This window comes from Zosterops lateralis (genome assembly GCF_965231275.1).
Source record: "Zosterops lateralis genome assembly, chromosome: 6".
Classification (NCBI taxonomy): Eukaryota; Metazoa; Chordata; class Aves; order Passeriformes; family Zosteropidae; genus Zosterops; species Zosterops lateralis.
The window spans coordinates 5382937-5403762 of NC_139761.1; the positions used below are offsets into that span (position 1 = coordinate 5382937).

The window sequence follows — 20826 nt, forward strand, 5'->3', positions numbered from 1 at the left end:
CAGGAATTGGAGCACCTTCAACCCTGGCCTTGTCTGTGTTTCCAGGCTGCTGTTGGGATTGCTGATGGCATCTTTATACTGCTGCCAGCAATAGGCCTGAGCTTGGGACAGGCCACCCCATTGTCATCCATGAACTGCTCTGTTTTCTAACCAGGTGTGTGCAGAGCTTTATTTAATTCTTCCCAACACCTCCTTGCTTTAGATTGAGATGTTGAGCACACAGAGGGCAGCAGAGCTGGGAAAAAGTCCAAAGCTTAAGTCCTGATGTGTCAGAAGTGAAGGGATTTGGCCCTGAACACACATTTTGCTCAAGCAACACATCCCAAGCACAGACCAGACACCCTTGCCCTTTATACCACACCCTTCTTCTTGTGGTTTGTTTTTTTTTTTAATCAACATGAATTAGGAATGAAAGAGAAGGGAAACGGGATCCTGGGGTCTGTAATTTTAGGCTGCTCACCAGGTATTTGCCCATGTCAGAGCAGCAGCCCAGCCTCTCATGTGTCTCAGTTCTTGTAAGCTTAAAAATTCAGCCTCTGGCAGTTTGGCATGAAACAGATGTGTTTAGAAAGAGATTTTTATTTAGTCAAGTGTGTCATCAGCTGCATAGATCTGTCAAGTTACAGGATGACAAAGACATAACAAAACCAAAAAGAAGCTGTTGGTTGCAGTCATGCACTATGAAAAGTTTCTCAGCCTTAGCACAAGTACAGCAGGATTTTGTACACTCTTGTCCTTACTTCCTCTTCCTTGAATAAGAGGCATCAGCATCCTGGAGGGAGAGGACATTAAATCAGTATTTCCCCACTCAGAAAACAACACTGTCAGTGAAAGACTTACTTTGAAACAGCTTGTGGCCATGGGCAGTTTCAGTATAGAAGCACAGAGTTTTAAGCTGCATGTGCTACCCTTTTTTAGTTCCTGATCTTGCAGTACTTGAAGATGGGAGGGGTTTTCTGTACCAGAAGAATAAATAGCATCTACCAGGGAGCACTGCAGGAACAGAACACTGCCCTGCACTGTTGCGTAGGACACTAAAGACTCCAAATATTTCAGAAGGCAAAGGGCACAGAAAAAGAAGGCTCTATTTTTTTAATTCTTACTACCTTTTTAAGGTGTTCCCATACAGACTTAACATGATTGGTGAATAGAAACATTTTTATAATCCCATTGGTTAACTAGAGAAACAACAAAGCACCACCTGGAGAAAGATTGTTTTGAGAAAGGATAGTTGTCTGCCAAGATTGTTTCAAGAAGAAACTTTTTTGAGAATTTTTTCCTTGGGAAAAAGTTAGCAGCTGCTAGCAGGCTAAAAAAATCTTTCAGACTCAGAAATATCAGCCTTGCATTGCACAGCAGGGCTCTAAGTGTGAGTGAGGAGCAACATTCCTCATCCCAACATCCCCACAGCAGCAGAGTGAAACAAGCAAGGAGAGAGACAAACAAGAGGAGAGAGAGAGGGGGGCACCCTGCACACTCACAATTCCACTCTTGAAGTTCTGTATCCTCTTCTTGCCCATCCTGTTCATGAGCCACCAGGCCCAGGTGGGCGCGTACTGCCACAGGTAGCACACGGCCAGGTAGGGGTGGTCACTGATCCAGGCCTCCTTCACGTCATTGGCCACACTCACCAGGGTGAGGCGGGCACAGCGGTCCGTGGGCATCTTGTGGGACTGGTCCCCGCTGTTCTCGAGGGACTGAGGGGACAGACAGAGCAGGGAGGGGTTAGAACTGCATCCCTGGGAGTGACACAGGGAGTCCCATCTTGTGGGAGTGGTCTCCACTGTTCTCAATGGACTGAGGTGGGCACAGAGCAGGGAGGGGTTAGAACTGCATCCCTGGGAGTGATGCAGGGAGGGAAAGGGCCACACTGTGTGACAGACACAATCCTCCCAGTTTCCCCACAAGAAAAATTCACCCAGAGACTGGGGTAGGAGAACCCATCCCTCTGGTTTTCAGTGTGGGAACACTTTCCACCTTCCTTTGGCTTATTTAAAGCACTCTTTTAATTAATGCCTCTATCAATGGGTCAAAAGGTTAAAAAAGAAAATAGATCTCCAAGCTCTGTCCTGCTTCAGCCTGCTTCCACTTGATGGGAATTATTGAACAAGTTCCCCCATCTGCAGCTCTGAGGAATAGGAACTCCCCAGTTCCCAGCTGTGCCTGCCCCATTCTACACTACAAGTTACTCAAGTAACTACCTGAGTACTATAAGTAGTAACTTGAGTAGTATCAAGTTGTACTAAGTACTACTACTTGGTACTACAACTACCAAGTTAGTACGTGAGGCCACATTCCCCATTAACTTAAATATTCCTGCCAGTTCTGTCCATCTCAACCAAGAGAAAAGCAACCAGCTGCTTTGGAGCAGGGACATCAACCTGAGGTCTTGTCCTTGTGTATCATGTAGTGAACACGACACAGCCCTGTGAACTTGTGCACATTTTACTCCAGCAATAGCAGGCAATTTGTCCTTCTGTTTCACAGAGCAGAAGCAGTTCTGGTCTAGATTTGCTCCTCCTCCCTGGTCTTCTGCCACACCGAAATCTGAGGAATGTGTTTTGCAACTTTCACCATTGTTCAAAAAGTACATCTTTTCTTTCACGCAAGTCAGAGGTTTTGCAACACAAAAAAATCATTCCAGAACAATCATTCGACAACAAGAGATCCCCTCCTCCTCACTGCTGGGTCATCCTGAGCTTCAAATCGATTGAATTTAGGGTAGATTACAGTTTGATGTATCACAGTAGCAACTTTTGCCTGGCTGCTTTTGTCAGAGAGCCTTTACTAAAAGCCATTGTGCAGTTGGAAGGTTTTGCTTCTCCTCCTGGAACAATCCCTAACAGGAAAGGAATGCACAGCTCGTGTCAGCTGAGCCAGGGCTGTGCCAGCAGCAGCGTCACCCACCAGGGCACAGCGTGACCAGGACAAACAAAACCCCACCTGTGCAGCAAGGACAGCACTCCCCAGGCACAGCTGTGTCCAGAAAATCCTGGCTTTTACCTCCCAAACTGCAGCACAGTGGCTGTGCAGTACATTTTACTAGATTTGGGTTGTTTGTGTTGGAAGAGAGAAGGAACAGCAATTATCAAACTCAATTTTCATTTGAGACCACCAAGAATTACAAGAGTATATAGAATTCTGCACCACTCAAAGCATTTCTTGGTAAGTAGAGGAGGTCAGTGTTTGCAAGGAGGACAAAACCAGACCAAAGTACCCCACAAAAGCATCACTGGCCCCACAGCAAAAGTTGGGTTTGTCACAACACAACTGAGTCCTTACCTTTGCAAGATTCTCAGTGAAGACATTCTGGATGATCTGGGACTGTACAGGCCCTGGGCAGATTTGGATAACGCTGATCTCAGGGTAGTCAGTCAGCTCAGTCCGCAGAGAATTAAAGAATCCCTGGAAGACAAAAATACAGTGCTATCTTCCCTGCCCATGTTTTTTGCAAGATTTAGCTGATACCATCTTGTCATACAAATTTATACTGTAAAGATTACAAGATTTCACTACAAGCAATTCCTACTACTTTCTTTGACTTTTCACAATCAATGGCAAATTTAGCATTTTATCTGCAGTTACAGACATTGATATATAAACCAGTGAGGAATTTATCCTCATCTTCCCAAATACACAGTAATTTCTCTAAACTACAGCCAGATTCTGCTGTCCCTACACTAAGGGCAAGTCTTGGTATTTGGCAGTGGAAATGCCACCAATCCTAAGACTTGCAGTATCATGGAAATCACCTTTTGCAGGTCAGTTGCTGTTTGGGGTGACAATAAAGGGTTTACATGGTTTCTATGAAGTAAGTGGCATTGGTTTATGTAAGAAAAGGAGGAAAAATTTCAGCATAGCAAAGCCAAAACCTCTCCCTGACACTTTAGGGGGTTAATTTGCAGCACTGAATTTGCTACAGAGTTTGAAATTGGCATCCACAAAGATACAAATTGTATTTCAGAGCAGGAATATGATACCAGTGTATCCAAGTTAAGCCAAAATTACAGAAATTGTGAGTACTTCTTTTCATGAGCTAAGAGAATACAAGGCTTTCTGAACCTCTGCAGCAATCCATATTTAGACAGCAACTATTATGGGAAACATGGCCAGTTCAGAAGGGTGCAGTCCATGAAAGCTGCTGGCCAAGCACTGTGGAGGATGATTTAGCCAGCACCCCATCATGTCTTATCTCTGACCTGGCCAACAGCCCCCTGTATCTATTCCAACACGTCATTTTGTGTCACAACAGAGACACAGAGTGAGCACAGGCTGATAAACTCCCACTGTAGTAAAATTTTATCATTTTACTCCCATCCAGCTTGGAAGGGGGGCTGGCTGATCCAGAGCTCTTCCCTGAGCTGCAACACAGGCTAAAGCAGTCAGATGTGAGCCTGTGGTGACACAGAACCAGCCACTGAAGCTCAGCAAGGAGCAGCACACTCTGACCAACAACAGGGGCTCCAATGTCCCAGCTGCTGGTGGCTACTTCCAATTTATGGATTCCATAATTAGGCTTTGTGGTTCAGTTCTCTCCCAACACTGAGCATGAATTTAAAGTCATGAGTACCTGCAGGTCCCAGATCTGGGGCTGGATCTTCCCAGCATGTGAGCAAAGCCTGCAGAGGATGAAGTGCTAACACTGGACACTCATGTGCCCAGAAATCTGCTCCTGGACAGATGGGAATCTGCTCCTGGACACCCAGTTGTTTTGGTTTAAAAAGCCAGGCCCTGCCCTGGCTGCTCCACCCTCGTGAGCACAAACAAGGCTGTGTTTTATCCACCACTCCAGGCCAATGCTACATCCCAACCTGCACTTTCCTCATCCTCTTCCCTCCCCTGAGGGGCCCTGAGCCCACTTCTTTCAGAAAAGCCTCAAACCCCCAGGTTGTGCAGTCCTGTCACAAAGGTGGTGCCACCAGTCCAGCTGAGGTTAAAATCACACATTCAATGACATTTAGAGCCCCACTTGCCCACCACTCCCTGTCCATTTGAGGTGAGGAACAGAACTGGCTCCCATTTTGCCTGAAAGGAACACACTCAAGATGCACTTCCAGGAGGTGGAAGGGTGAGTGTCTGGGAATTTTGTGATAGAAGGGAAGCCAGAGCATGGCTCAGTCACTTTTGACAAAGCTCCTACCCCTGCTCAGATGCTGGGAGGCTCCTGGGATCCAAGCTGTGCCTGAAACTGGGCACTTGAGCAGCCACACAAAGGCACACAGCAGCAGGCAGCTCTGTGGGCACTGTCAAAGTCAGAGTGGTTCCATTAAAGGCTGCACAGCCTGTAAACATGAAATGCAAGTAGCCAGAGGTGCCAGGGAGCTCCTGATCCTGCTCTGCAGCCATTCTGCTGTCCCACATCCTTCCCTCCCTTGGTGCTGCAGCTCCAGGGTTTACATCAGAGAAGAAGCACAGCCTTCACCTGCAACACAGCAGGGCCAGGACACGCACTCACCCTAAATCCTGGCTGATACACACTGACAAGGGCCTCTTGAAAACCAGAATCTTACATAGACTCAGTCTCCTCTGGAGGCTCTGTGTACATGTTTTCTAATTCCAGCACTTATCGTTGGTATTCAAAGATAGCTGGTATGAAATTCCTCTACTTCCTCCCAGAAGAGAAGCTTTAAATTCCTCAGCAAGAAAAATAAGTGCTTTCTCTTATAGAAATTCAGGCAGGGACAGACCCAGATTTGGGAGCAGTAAAGGAACTCCAGTGCAAGGGGAAGAACCTGAGTGTTTCCACCAAGCCCAGACTGAAGCCAGCTCTGACATCCAGGCAGAGTGTGTGGGACAGGAACTCATTTCAGCCATCTCTGGCTCTTTCCAGCTTAGTCACCAAATCCTAGATGTTGAACAGGGCAAGGCTGAAACAACTGCTACCCTGACAGAAATATTTAGAAATTCCATTAATGACCGATACTGAACAAAGAAAGGAGCTGTTGCTGCTCAGTCCATGTGCTTCTTAGACAGGTTCCTGATGAAGGAACATTTGGAAGGCCACCATTCCTGATCCACTCCCCGTGCCACCAATTAGATGAGTTACAACTGAGTGAATGGCACATGATCCCCATGAGCATCATCCCCTCCAGGAGGGAAACTGCACCAGGCAGATGCAGACTGCCATGGGCTTGACTCATGCTCTCACAGCACTCCCAGCACTGAAATAAAGGGTAATTTCATCAGTAGAACATTGTTATGAAGAATTCCAGTTGGCATGAATCAAAGCATGATTGTTTCAAGAACAGATTCTAATTCCAGGCAGAATTCCTTCCTTCCTCCTACAACTGCCATTTAAAGATATTTAGAAAAGAAAATAAAAGAATAAAGAAAAGACCACAAGGAAAAGGAAGGACTTTTTCCAAAAAAGGTGTAATTAAGTTTGCAGCATTACGTGTGCCAGTTGTGATAGACTCCAAGGCATGAATTAAAAAGAAAAACCAAAACAAGCCCAAAACCACAACAGATGAATCCATGTCAGATGGGCTCATATATTTAATAACTGGTGGCCAAAACACAACCTTCAAGAAGATCTCAGAACACAAGTGGATACATGCTGGGAAACCTGAATAGGAAAAGCACCTCTCTTTGCTCTGGCCTATTTTTCCCCTCTCCTCTTCCAGCCTCCATTTCTTCTTGCTCACCATCAGAAATGGGTTATCTGCCATTCCTACAGAATTCCTTTATCTGAACTGCACTGGTGAAGTTTGTTATTTCAAAAAAAACTTTCCCTAGTTTTGGGGGCTTCATGCTTCATCCAGCCATAACTCCAGCCCAATCAAAGACTCTCAGGCAGAGTGTTTCCAAAATCAATATTGCAAGTCATGTTTCAACACCTGCAATTACTGTTTGTAGAATTACTGTGAAAGAAACCAGGAAGGAGGTTTGGAGTCTGACCTGGTTATTGAGCAGAGCTAGAAGCTAATACAGATAGAAGCAGTTCAGTCAGCTTATTTTAATTAATTTTAGTAAACCATATCTTCAAAGCTTTGCCTTTGCTCTCAATCTTAACATGAGCTTCAGAATTCTGAGTATTTTTAAAGCAACACGTGAATTCCTTGTGCTCTGCAATTAATTAGCCATACTTAGCCTGACTGCACCACACCCAAAGATAATTCAACCGAAAGAACATTTAATAAATAAAGGAGCATGAAGGGAAGTCAGGCTTTGCTCACTGCATTCTTCTGATTTAAATCTACCAGGCTGAACCCAAAAGCTGGCCTGTAATGGGCAATTCCAGCATTGCCACTCCAATGAAAAGCAGCAGATCTCTCCCCATCACTAACTGAAATTTTTTTTTTTTTTTTAGCAGAGATCTGTCACCATATTCTATATCTTCATCTTTTCAAGAGGCTTTGTGCTGTCAGCCACTTGTTACATTTCTGTTGTTGCTGGTCAAATTGTCAAAAAAGATATTGATCCCTTGGCTTAAGCAGTTGTTTGTTCTGTTCACGTGCTGAAATGCAGCACGGTGTAAGATGCCAGTTTTTAAACCATCACTGAGCACAGCTGAAGTTTGTTTTACTGAGATCAAAATGTACATTAGCAGGAGGCCAAATGGTGGTGAAAGACAAGTACGTTCAAACAAATTTACTAGCTAAACAAGTGATTCCTCAATGATATAGGCAGAAAGTTTTCTGAGCTCCTCTTTCATGTTTTTTTACTCAAGCGACACTGATTTCAAAACCTTTTTTCAGGCAATGTTGAGTGCTAAGTGTTAGGCAGAAGATAATTTCCTATGGCACTGTGAGCTGCTAGTTCTTCACACCACAGAAAGACACCACAGAATTCTTGGGAAGAATCATCTGTTCCCAGATGGAGCAGGAATTCTCCTTCCTCTGAGTAGTCTGCCTTACCACTCACTGTTCTCACCTCACTGTCCTAAAGATTTTCTCAAGCCTTAAAACCCTCACCAGTGACTCTTTCTCCCTAAATGAACTGAGAATATTAGGGCTCTATATGCAACAGAATAACCCTCTCATAGTATCTCTGTTTCCTCATCTGAAGGCCAGAGGCTGAGGTTTTGTATTTCACACTGGAATTTAACCATTTAACCATAGTTAGCTCTAACCACAGTTGGTTAGAGCCAACTATGCTGGCACTTGAACTCCAGTTAGGAAAATATATATATATACAGTGGGAGCTATTTCACATTTCAGAGCAAGTCAATTCTGAAGGACTTTCAATACCTGAGGATGCTGCCTGTGCTGTGTGAAATTTCAGGTGAGACTTGTGTTTTCTTCACAGAACAAAGCCCTTTGCTACTGGCCCACTTAATTATCTTGATGAACTCCCAGGCTGTGACTCACCTGCAGAGCGTGTTTGCTGGCACAGTAACCAGTGGCAAGGGGAGCTCCCATGATGCCCATCACGCTGCTCACAGTGACAATCTTCCCTTTCTTCCTCTGGATCATGTGGTTCAGCACATACTTGGTCAGAGAGATGGTGCCCAGGTAGTTGAGCTCAATGATGGCATTGTAGACATCCAGGTTGGTGTCCACGAACAGGGAGCGCTGTGAGCGCCCACCATTGTTGACCAAAACATCGATCTGGGGAAAGATACAAAGATAAATTAATATAAACACAGTTTTCTTTAATGTTTGTGCTTCCTCAGGCAATTTAGTGAGGGTTTAGACCTTGGGAAGGACCAGTGATTGTTTGTTGCTGAAAACCAAGCAAGCAACAGAAGGGATAAAAATGCAGGTCTAGGAGACCAAGTAAACTTACTACTTGCCAAGTTTAATACTGAAACTGAAGGAAGATGTGGACACTGCTAAATTTATCATACAGTAAAATAAAAGTGAAGTATGGACATAAATGCAGGTCTAGGAGACCAAGAAGAAAAAGAAGTTTAACCCCAGAGGGAGGCACATCTCACCTTGCCAAAGTGCTTGAGCACACTGTTGGTTGCAGCTTCATGAGTGGATCTGTCAGTCAAGTCGAGACGCAGAACAAGGATATCACTTTCGGTCAGGCTGCTAATCTCTAAAAAACAACCAGAAAGGGAATGGGAGCTGATAAGTATTCCAACGTCAGAACTGTGGGAAAAATAACATGCTTTTAAACACCACGTTTTCACGAAGAAGACATCAAGAAACTATAACATCTAGTTGGAAATAAAATGCTTGCTTTGTCTCCATTTTGACCCCCACAGAGAATCTATTTTTAATCTGGTCCTACCCACTGTTTTTCTCATTATGTTTTTGTATGTGAAAAGTCTGACTTCATTAAACAGGCTTTGTAGCACAACAGAGAAGTTTCACTTCTTTAAATAAACTGCAACAGTAAGGAGTAAAAAGCAACTGAAACTTTTCACAGAGGGATTCAGAAGCACATTGGGAGCCCTGATGTCATGCTTGGATGTCAACAAGTCAAGCATGTTTATTCCTGAAAACAAGACTCACAATTCACACCCAAAACACAACGTACATACCTGAGTAGATACAAGGCAATGCCTATAGAAGCTGAATTATTGGGGGCTTTTTGGGAGGAGGTAAAAGGATTTTGTTTAACTGACAGCTTTTAACATATCCATGCCCTGAAATAAAAGTCAGCTGCCATCAAGTTCCAGCCTTTTTGTCGTGTTTTTCCCCCACTGTCTCTTCAGAACAACTGACCTTTTCCATAGAAGGCATTTCTTTGAGCAGTGATTTGTTACGCTGGGGTTTTGGGGCAGATGACTCACAAAAACAAAATCTTCATCATTTCAAGCTTTTTTTAAACCACACCTAACAAGATTTTTTATATTATTTATATTAGTTTGTTAGTGCTATTTTTTCCCTGCATCAATTCCTAGACACATTTAAGTGTGGCTGCTCCCCTTTAAGCAGCTGCTCCCTTCAGAGAGCCTCAGGCTTTGACTTTTTAATTACTACTTCTTGCAAATGCAGGGAAAGTTGAACTTTGTCTTAATGGTGATATAAAGAGGTTACTTAAACCCACGAGTTGCCTCTGTTCAAAGGTCATTACTATTAAAGCCACTGGTTAAAATAAACCCAACTGCCTGGTTTAATGCTAGTCATATTTCCATTTATTGCTCCCTCCAACCCCTCCATGTGCATTTTCTCCTCCATTTCTTCCAGAAATGCAGCAGTAAAATGTAGTTTAAGCTGCCCTCTCAGGGACACACCTCTACCTGGTGCTGCCTGAAGCAATTTGCACAGCTGAAACCTGTTGGGGTGTGGATGTTCCTCTCATGGGTTAGCAAGACCACAGGCTCAGTCCAGCCATGAAAGGGGAGAAAGAAAGAGCAGAGGAAGAGACACAGACTGCTGTTGAGGAAGGAAGTGCTCTTTTATAAGATGAAAGAAATGTCTGACATCAGGAAATTTTAAACCAGAAACCTTGTCCACCCTCCACAGCATCCAAACTGTACATCTCCAGCAGCTTCCTTGGTTCTTTTCTAGGGTGGGGGATCCTGACTTCAGGCACTCCTCATAGACAGCTCTTACAAAAACCAAGCATTCCTGCTACCTTTTTCTAAACTCCTTCTCCCATTCACTACCCCATTGTTTTTCTGGTTGATGACCAGCACTGTGCCCAGTGTAGAAGGCACATATATGTGCCAACTTATACACTGTGTTCCTCATTGCTTTTACCTTAACAATCCCTAATATTCCACTGCCCCTTTTGCCTGCTACCAAAGTGATGTTTCTAAGGGAACATTTATGATATCCAGAAAAAACACCTGGCCCCAAGTGGGACACCTTAGTTTAAAATTCATTGCTTGGGTTTCAGATCAACAACTCCTTTCAATACATGTTGATCTCAGGTAGCAGTTCCTCACAATGTGATAAACACTATAGCTCAGAGTAGTGTTTTCCAGCTCTTCTGCATTTCCTCTTCTGTCTTTTATTTCTCCCTTGTATAAATGCCCTTCAGCAGAGGTTGAGCTTTCAGCAGAGGCTGATCAACGTGACCTCCTGGGGTCCATTTCAAGCTCAATTACTGTTTAATTCTTGAACTTATAGATTGCCTGTCACTCATTTGGCCTATCCATAATTAAATTATATTTGACCTTTGCCAAACTGAGAAACATCCCACACACACACACTTTTTTTTTCTTTTTGGGGCTCTTGGGAGAAAACAACCTCCAACATTTCTGACAAAAGAAAGAGAAAGAGTGGTTGGGGGAAATAGAGAAGCCTCTTGCAGGAGCTGAGTGAGTTATACAAGTTGTTTTCTCTCCCTCCTGCCCAAGTGCAGTGAAGAGTTGAGTTGGCATTTGCATGACTCAACAGGGATTACCTTTCCCTGTCTCTCACTCAGCTTTTAAGCAGTGTAGAATGCACAGACCTGTACCACAGGGTGGTGTCACTAAACTCTGAACAAGATATATGTGCTTGTTTCTGACATAGTTCAGTTGCTGCTGTGTTCAACCTCTACAGCAGGCATGTTGCAGCACATGGACTGCAATTACACCCCATAAATCAGCCAAATTTACACTGATGTTGCTGCTCAGACTTCACCCACCCTGTGCTACTCAAACCTCACAGGACAGTCTTGAACTCAGCTGTCAAGAGAAAACATGCAGGGGGAAGCAGGGACAGGCCACCATGGACCCACTGGACAAACATGCAGAGATGGAATCAGGAAGATCAACACCCAGGTGGAGTTGAAACTGAAATTTCCACTGGAGTTGAGGAATGTGAAAGGCAGGAAAGGTTTCACAGGTACAGCAGCAACAAAAGGGAGGCCAAAGTCAGAGTGAGCTCACTGCTGGACAGGGATGGTGAGGAAGAAATGATGAAATGCACAGAAAAACATGAGGTACTGAATGCCTTCTTTGCCCCAGCCTTCTCTGGCAAGATTTCCTCAGGTGTCCCACACTCCTGAGGGTTCCACTACCAGAGACAGACAAATTAGGGTCAAAATGCACATACTACAGGCCAATATATGCATCTGTGATTGACAGGAGCTGACCAATGTCACTCCTCTTTGGAATTTTCTTCTAAGTGGAGTAGTTCCCCAGGGACAGCAAGAAAAGAAATGTCACAAAGACTAACTTCAGTTCTTGGGAAAATTACATGGCAATTCCTCCTCAAAGCAATTCCCAAGTAAGTGAAGGACAGGAAGGTGTGTGGGAAAAGCTATCATGGATTTAGCACAGCCATATACTGCCTGACCAACTCAACTGCTTTTTGTGATCAGCTGTAGCACCCCTCCATGATCAATATGTTTGAATGTCTTCATTAGTGACCCAGATGATGGGAAAAAAACACAGATTTTCATAAAATTTTAATTTAACATCAAGTTCTGAGGAGCAGTCCTGCTGTAGGGCTGGGCTGCCACGCAGAGGCACCTTAACAAGCTCTAAGAATAGTCTGAAAAACCTCATTAAGCTCAATAAATCAAAATGCAGATTTTCACACCTGGGAGAGGCTATTGCTCTGCAGTACTGCAGATCAACATCCAGAGGGTCAGATCTCCAAACAAGACCTGGGTCCTGATGGAAGGACAGCAACAAGCTGAGTACAAGCCAGCAACTGGCTCTGGCAATGACAAAAGCTAATGGGGCTGCACTAATAAAATAACACAGAGGGAAAGTGATATTTAGGAGCTTCTACACAGCATTCCAAGACTGCTCCTAGAGCACTGTGTCTAATTTTGGACCCCCTAGTTCAAAACAAATACTTATAAACTGGAGATGGTGGAGCATAGGGCCACTAATTTGGTTGGGGGGGCTGGCACATGTAACAGTCAAGGAAAGGGGTGGAAGCTGAATTTACACAGCCTTGAGAAGCAAAGGATGAGAGTGGAAGTGTGTCCAATTACTGCCTTCCACTACTTAGGAGCTGGCTGTAGAAAAAAATCAGCTACCATAGAATGACAGAATTGTTTAGGTTGGAAGGCACCTTAAGTATCACCTCATTCTAAACCCCTGCCATGGAGAGGGACACCTTCCACTAGCCCAGGAAGCTCAAAGCCTCATCCATCCTGGCCTTGGAGGCTTCCAGGGATGGAGCAGCCACAGCTGCTCTGGTTACCCAGTCCCAGAGCCTCACCAGACTCAAAAGCAAGAATTTCTTCCAGATATTTAATCCAAACCTGGTTTCTGTCAGTTTAAAGCCATTCCCCCTTGCCCTTTCACTTCCTGCCCTAGTTGTTTCTGTGTTACTGAAGAGTTTCCAATATTCCTGCTAATCAGACTTTCAGTTAAAGCAAAGTTCAGTAGCAAATATTTACAAAGCACAGGGCTTTCATAAGCTCCATGAGACTTCCAAGGTTGTGTGTGGCACAGCTCAGACATTCACAGGCCCACTGAAACTGGCAGCAGCAGAAATCATCTCAGGTAAATCAAAGCTCTTGATCCACATTACCTGAAATAATATTTCTGAATATTCCTTAGCACATCACACAGGTGTTTTCTGAAAATGCCTCTCCAAGATTGCAGCTGCTGCCAGCCTGTCTCGTGTTATCAATTTTGCAATGACAGCAAACAGCCGTGGACGCAAATGGTGTTGCAGGTCCCTGCTGAGCACTGACCATTGCATCACACAGCACTGGGATTTGGTCATGACTGCCACTTAACCCCACTGCCATCACATGTCCAATGCCTCTTTTTCAACATCAAGCTCTTTAAGTGACTGCTTTTTGGAGCCCTCAGAAAATACAAATAAGGAGTTGTGCATTTTTGAAAGTTCCTAGAAAGCTTTTCATCTGAGCAGGCTGCTGCAACTTTCAGCTTTCTAGGCATGTTTAGGTGCTAATCCAAGAAAAACATCTGATTATTCCCTAGCACACATTCCAACTAGACTGTGGACATTCTGTCAGCATTACTAAGACTGAACTCTTGGTGTGATAACACATTCCACATAAAATACTCCATCCTGAACTATAGAGGATAAATAGTCTGAAAAAAATGCATAAGGTTAACCTCATGTTCAAACCCTCTATCTATCAGTGTGAATTAACTGCCTATTCCTCTTGCTGCCAAGCCAGAAAACAGGAGGGGAAAAGAGAAACAGGAGGAATGATGCCAGACTACTGAGTCATCAGGCACATGAAAGCTAACTGGAAGATAACTGGAACAGTTAAAAATTTTGCTTCACATTTTTTCCTCTTTTTTACAGGAGATCTTCTTTCTTCCACACTCTTAGAACAACTTTTTCTGAACATTTTTATTAGTCCATTTTCTGAAGAGGAAAGCTAGTTGTCTCTCTGCCTGTCTCTCTTTCTTCAGAGTACAAACCAGAATAAAGAGTATTTCTTACCAGCAAGCAGCTACGCGGTTTGGTTCTTTACAGGATGATAACCCTGGGATTGCTTCCTCCATTCCTCACAGTATTTATTCCATTTCTTAATCTAGTACCTTACAGAAGCACTTGCAACTTATAATGAGATTTTTAGGGAAGAGTGGCTTGTGTAGGAAGTTGAAATGCATGTCTATACAAAAGCTTCTCACTCATAAAAAGAAGATACCAGCTCTGTATAAAGTTGAGTTTGATCATTAAATTTATTCTTGTGATATGTATATTAGTGTTCCTGTGGCAATTCCAGCCCAGCCAGGGTGGAACTTCTTGCATGAAGTGCCAAGTTGTACTTACGAAGGCATTTCTTTTTCACTCTCTGCAGCTCATCCTCCCTCCTGGCAGAGATGGCAAGCAGGGCTCCCAGCTTTGCCAGCTGGTAAGCCAACTCTTCTCCGATGCCACTTGAGGCTCCTGTCACCCAGACAACCTTGCCACGCAGTTCATGTTCTGTCAAAAGAATCAAGACAGCAGTTCACACATTGCCAATGCTAGGATAAGCATCTAGCTCACTGCAGGGGTGTAAGCTGGTACTGTTTTTAAGAAATATGCTCATTTTGGGGGGGTATTACAAAATCCTGACTTCTTTATTTTTTAGTCACATGCAGTTGTGAAATGGTTCATAGTTGTTCTGTTGCCATTTGAACTTTGCTCCAAGGCTAATCTGAATAAACACGGGTTATTTACCTGATGGAAGGAATCTGATTGCATTTCTGCAGGCTATCCACACATAACAACTCCACTGACCTCATCAAAAACAGCTTCAGAGGGGAAGAGAATTCTTGGAATAGACAGGAAACAGTTACTGTATTGCAAACACAAACAAAAGCCTAAGCAAATCTTTCCAAATAATGTTTCATCCCAAAAAATGTTCCAGAGTAATTGCTGACTGAGCAAAATTTTCTGAACAAAGACAGCTAATCACAAAAACCCAAATGGGTGTTCATCCACTTGATTTTGTATCTGATGCAGGTTGGCTCCTGCACTGGCCAGAGCACAGTACACAGGGTTCCAAAGGTGTAAATTCACATGTGGATTCCCCAGCTCCTGCCCTGACACGCTTTTTAAACCAGTAGTAAAATTAAGAGCATCTTGCTCTGTTTACTCCTCTGGTGATAATGCCTGTTCCTGCTTGTCCAAACCATTCCCACTCCGTGGCACACCTGGGCACTGGGAAAAGCCTCAGCTTTCCAGACATATATCCAAAATCATCAAACACCACAGATGGCTGAAAAAAAATCACTCAATTAATTCCAGAACATGATTTAGGGATGAAAGATCACAAATATCAGAGCACTTTGCAGAAGGAATCGTTGCCTGACACGTGTCTGTGTTCCTCAAGCTCAGCCATAGTGAGTATCAGTCTTGGGGAAGATCTGACTCACTCAGAGCACTGCTGACAGGAGCTCTTCCCTCTGTTTCTCAAGTTTGTGCATTCCAGCATCTAGCCAACCAAGAAAGACTTCATGGCATAATTCAAATATCAGAGCCAAATGCAGTTCCTGAGACTTAAAGCCAGTTCCATTCTGAAAAGGGTCAGAGTAGAATTTTTCAGCCCACTGAAATTTAACCACTAATTTAATTTAGAAAAAATACAGCTTTTTCACTGTGGCTGGCACTGCTTTTACTTCCTGCTCTCATCAGTGATCAGTTCCTGGGTTTCTCTACGCCACGCTGTGTTTCAAATTTCTACTTCTGGAGTCTTAATGACACAAATCCCACAAAGATACCAGCACCAAAACCCTTTACCCTTCAGACAAAAGCAGCAAGCACTCAAGACTGACTATCAGAGCTCAGTTTGACTTTGTGGGGCTGGCAAGAAGTTTTATTTGTCCTTTCTTAAGCTGACTGCATTTCAGCCCAAAACCAAATCCCTCCTAAACCCAGACTTTTGTGGCTTGGGTTTGTTTGGAGTGTTTGTTTCTAAAAACACTAACAACAGCAAAAGGAGTCACTTCCCAAAGGAGAGATGTATGCTAAAGGTTATGAACTAGGCAGATGGAAAGAGATGTTGACGTTGTAGGAATATCCACTGTGTTCATTGTTAGAACAAATGGCTGCTGTCTGTAAAGCTTATTCACACCCCTTTCCTACAGTTTTATTCCAATGTATTCCCAATTTATTGAATTAAACACAATAAACATGGGAGTTTGCCTCTCCTACCACATTTTTTTGCTGCAGAAAACCCGAGCAGACAAACACTACATGAACAAAACAACACATGGAGGTAATTTCAACCCTGCTTACCACACTCTTTCCTCTTGCTACTGAAAACAAATCCGCTTCCTCCTACCACTTAGTTTCCCTGTTCCCAACCTGTCTTGGGCAGCTCCACAGCAGTTATTCAGGATCTTGTTCTGTGAACAGAATGATTAACTGAGATAAGGAAAGTTTTCCCACCGATCCCCCAGAGCTGATCTTGACCAAGCACTGAGCTACTGACAGTGAACACAATGGGAAAGCCCAAGTGCTGGTGCAGAACAAGTAACAGACAGAACTGTAACACCAAACCATCAGCTTTGCTCCAGAATAAGTGTCCAGTTGTTGCTGGAAATGAGTTTAAAAATTAACTGTGCCAAATTAAAAAATAAAAGTAGATTATGCCATTACTAACCATTAACTACTGTGCTACAAGGCATAACAAATGAGAGGCTAAACTGACCAGCACTGCAAGTCACCCCAAAAGTTGTTCTGTAGTTCTACTTAGAGGTTTTTTTCTGACTTTTTATAGCTCTTACAGCACAAGGTTGCCATATCATTTTTTTCAGGAAAAATATTAGAAGTGGGCAAATTTTAAGCAGAACATCTACTCCAGAGCCCTAAAGAATCATACCATTATTCCTAAATTTAACAGCAGGGTTTTCATACATGGAATATTCTCCCTTAGCTTGAAAATATTAAGCCACCTGTGAAAAGCACAGGGTTTAGGGTGACTTCTCTGCACCCAGCAAAACACAACACAGAAGGAAAGGCATCCAGCACCCAAAACCCCTTCTCTCCTGACCACATACATGTTCAGAGGATGGGAAGCAGTCCAGCACCTGCCAATGAATAAATCCAGAAGTCAAATATAGAATTGAATCACTGAATTGGAAACAATCTTACCTATATTAAGGCCTTTCTTTGTAATTATAGTCTATAGCACAAGAAACACAAGAGATCAGTCCACTTTCTGCTAAATACTTTCATCTCCAACTTCAACACCCATAATAATGTTGTAGAAGTGATAACACAATATAATGAACTGCAAGAGTGAAAGCTCTAGTAACATCTTTAATTAAAAATGAAGGTATCCACACAATATTTACCTAGGCACCCTACATTACATCTACAATATGGGGAGAAGGAAAAGGGAAAAGTTATTTAAGGAAACATATTTTCTAGTGTTTGTCCCTTCTGTTTTCCTACCTGGTTTGCTAAATGGTACCATTTCAGTTATATATTTTACTTAATTACAAACACAGAGGCTGGGGACAAAGGGAAGGTGGCCAAAACACAGGTGACCTCTTATGTTGATGAACTTTTGCCTGATTCTTCTTGTATTACATGTTAAAACAACTCCACCATAAAATTACTACATTGGTCTTTGCACGTGAATTTTTAGAGACTGCCTAAAGTGTTTTCAGGCCTTCAGTAATTCTGAGAGCTACATTCAAATAACACTTTGTCTACCCAAGAAAGCTCCTACATCTTTGATATGTATTGCACACAGATCCCTCAGGCCAAAACTTCAATTCTGTTTGTATCAGTCAAGATTTATCTCACTTCTCTGCCCTGATTCTTTCCGTGTTCTTTACAAAGTCCACACACTCAAGATTTCTTGCAGTTTCCTTACAGCAAGGGAACTTTCTAAAGGAGTTCATTCACAACTTTGGGTTGAGTATCCAAACAGCTACAGGGGATTGTTCACACTGATTTAAATGTTGTATTTTTAGAGCTTTATTACTTTTGTTTGTCCATCTAATGGAGAACAGGGGAGGATGCACATTTGCAGGAAGAGTGAGGTGTCTCAAGTTTGTCCTACTCTTCTCTCCAGTCATTTCTAATGCCAAACTTCACCTGCACCACCATCCCCTGAGGAATCATGGTCCCGAGCTCAACTCACCACTCCTGATCCACCTTCACCCCATGCAGTCCCTTCTCCCTACCTCAACCCAACAACCCATTTCAATTCCCACGTGGAATATCTTATAGTGCCTCTCATCCCACCTTCTGTCTGAGCAGCTCCTGTCCCCAGTCTCCAATTCCACCTAAAACACTCACAGCCAGCAGCTCACAGAGCCACAAATCACCCCAGTAGGCTAAACTAAGGGAGGATATTCACAAAGTTGTGCCTTTTCTGACCAAAAGCCTCTATTAAGCAAACAAAACCCATGATTTCTAAAGACCTTCGTCCAGAAATAGGGAGAACAGCAGTCAGAATAGAAAGTTCGACACCAGCAAGAATTAAAAGTGCCTGTCTGGCAGAATTTCAGTGAACTTTTGTCCCCGAGGTGACCAAGGCAGCACCTCACAGAGCTGCAGTGCACAGTCCCCTAAAGAGCATCGTGTGCCAGGGCTGCTCCCTGGAGCCGTCCGGGACACAATCCACGGAACAGGAAAGCCCCGACATAAATCATACATCATGTTTACTTCACTGTAAACACTTTCGACAACGCTGTGAATTCAATAGCTGCTTGAAGATGTCAGGACAGGCTGGAGCAGCAGCTAAAAAGGCTCCAAAGCCGCTCGTCCCGGCCACACCGGGCCAGGCACTCTGGTCCCTTCCCGAGCCTTCCCTCACACTGTCCCTGTGCCCGGCGCTCTCCCAGCCCCATCTGCCCCGCGGGGCCCTGCCAGGACCGGGAACCTGCCCAGAAACTGTGCAAAACAAAGAGTTATAGAGCCAAAGGAGCCAGCCCACGGCACAGCCCCGCGGGTGCCGCGAAGTGGCTTTTTGGGAGCTGCTTTTCCGGGGCACCACGCTCCTTATCCAGGAAAAGGGCGGGTAAAATTACACTTTTGGGGGGTGTTTATGGATAACCCCAGGGGTGAGCTGATACCACCAGCACCCCTGTGCTCCCCGCCACCCCCTTTGCAGAGATCCCCTCTCCCGGCACAGCCCCCGCGGTCCCCTGGCCGGGCGGCATTTACCTGGCTTCTTCCCCCACCTCTCGGCCCAGAGCAGGGTGAGGTCCCCGTCGGCCCTGAGCCAGCGGAGCAGCTGCACCAGCAGCGCCAGGAGGGCCCCCCCGGCCAGCGCCAGGCACAGCGCGCAGCCCCACGCCATCACCGCCACCGCTCCGCCACCCACCGCACGGCGCCCCTTTATCGGGAGCCGCCCCCGATGGCCGCAGCCAGCGCCGGCCTCCTCCCCGCCTCCCGCCTGCCTTCCCTTCCCTTTCCTTCCCTTCCAGCCCCGTCCCCTCCCTCCCTCTCTCCGTTCCCCGCTCCGCTCGGCCGCGCTGCCCCCGGCTCAGTGGGGCAGGGGCCGAGCGTGCGGCCGCGGGTGAAGGTCGCTTTCTGGGAGCGGAGCGCTTTGTTTCCCCTCCTGGCCGTGCCCCCGGGGCAGGCAGGGCCGCCCGGCCTTTCCCCGCTGCAAAGAGAAGAGCGCTGCCCGCAGCACGTCCTGGGCTTGGCTGCGGTGTGCAGGGACCAAGCGCTGCTCGGAGAACAAAAACCGGGGCTCGTTTTCCTGGAGAGCCTCTCGTGGGTGTCCCTAGGGCGATTCCTTTCTCGTCTGGAGCTCTCCGAGGGTTTCCAGCCCAGCTGCAGCCACCCCCAGCCCCTGTGACAGGTGACATCCTTTCCCGGGCAGGTTCCTGCAGGAATGCTGCCCTTGGACGTGCCTCCTGCTTCCCCACCTGTGAATGAGAGCCCAGCTCTCACATGGACCCAGTCTGGACAAGGTTTCAGACCTCAGGCTCCAAAATTCATGGTGGTGGATACCCATAAGTGCTAAAAACACCAGGGACTGCAGCATTTCTGGTCATCACATCACTCATCTACAGTTCTTAATGACAGATTTATTAGTGCTTATTGTGCAGAGGTGAAAAACTCTGTTCTTTCTGCTTTGATCCACCAAAGTATTTCATGAGAGGAGGTACAGATGCAAAAAGGAGCCTGAGAGGGACTTTTTACAAGGACATACAGTGATAGGACAAGCAGGAATGGCCTTCAGCCAAAGGAGGGTAGGTTTGGACTTGGTATTAGGAAGAAATTCTTCCCTGTGAGGATGGTGAAGCCCTGACAGAGGTTGACCAGAGAAGCTGTGGCTTCCTCATCCCCAGGAGTGTTCCAGGCCAGGTTGGACGGGGCTTAGAACAAGTGGAAGATGTCCCTGTCCATGGCATCAGGGTTAGAACAAGATGGTCTTTGAGGTCCCTTTCAACCCAAACTGTTCTATGGTTCTATGGAAAGGGTAACCCGCAGTAATTCCTGGCTCCTAACCAGACATGACAGAAATGCCTGCAGAGCTTATGTGGGACAGGACATACATCCTGTTCCCAAAATCTCACAGGCTCAGGCCCCTGATCTGTCAGCAGATGCAGCACAGGACGGCTCTTTACCACACACAGCTGCTCAGTCTGTTCCAGCT

The 20826-nt window shown here is 45.0% G+C and overlaps 1 protein-coding gene across 1 annotated transcript; it reads right to left on the bottom strand.

Moving 5' to 3' along the window:
* Window positions 1–561: 561 nt before the first annotated feature.
* DHRS7 (dehydrogenase/reductase 7) lies at window positions 562–19538 on the bottom strand. The gene is made up of 7 exons (XM_083862735.1): window positions 19383–19538; window positions 14547–14699; window positions 8879–8985; window positions 8310–8549; window positions 3283–3405; window positions 1482–1697; window positions 562–772 (listed from the first exon to the last, which is right to left on the bottom strand). Exons 1-7 carry the CDS (start codon window positions 19516–19518, stop codon window positions 737–739), a joined length of 1011 nt encoding a protein of 336 aa, XP_083718861.1. The 5' UTR covers window positions 19519–19538; the 3' UTR covers window positions 562–736.
* Window positions 19539–20826: the final 1288 nt, after the last annotated feature.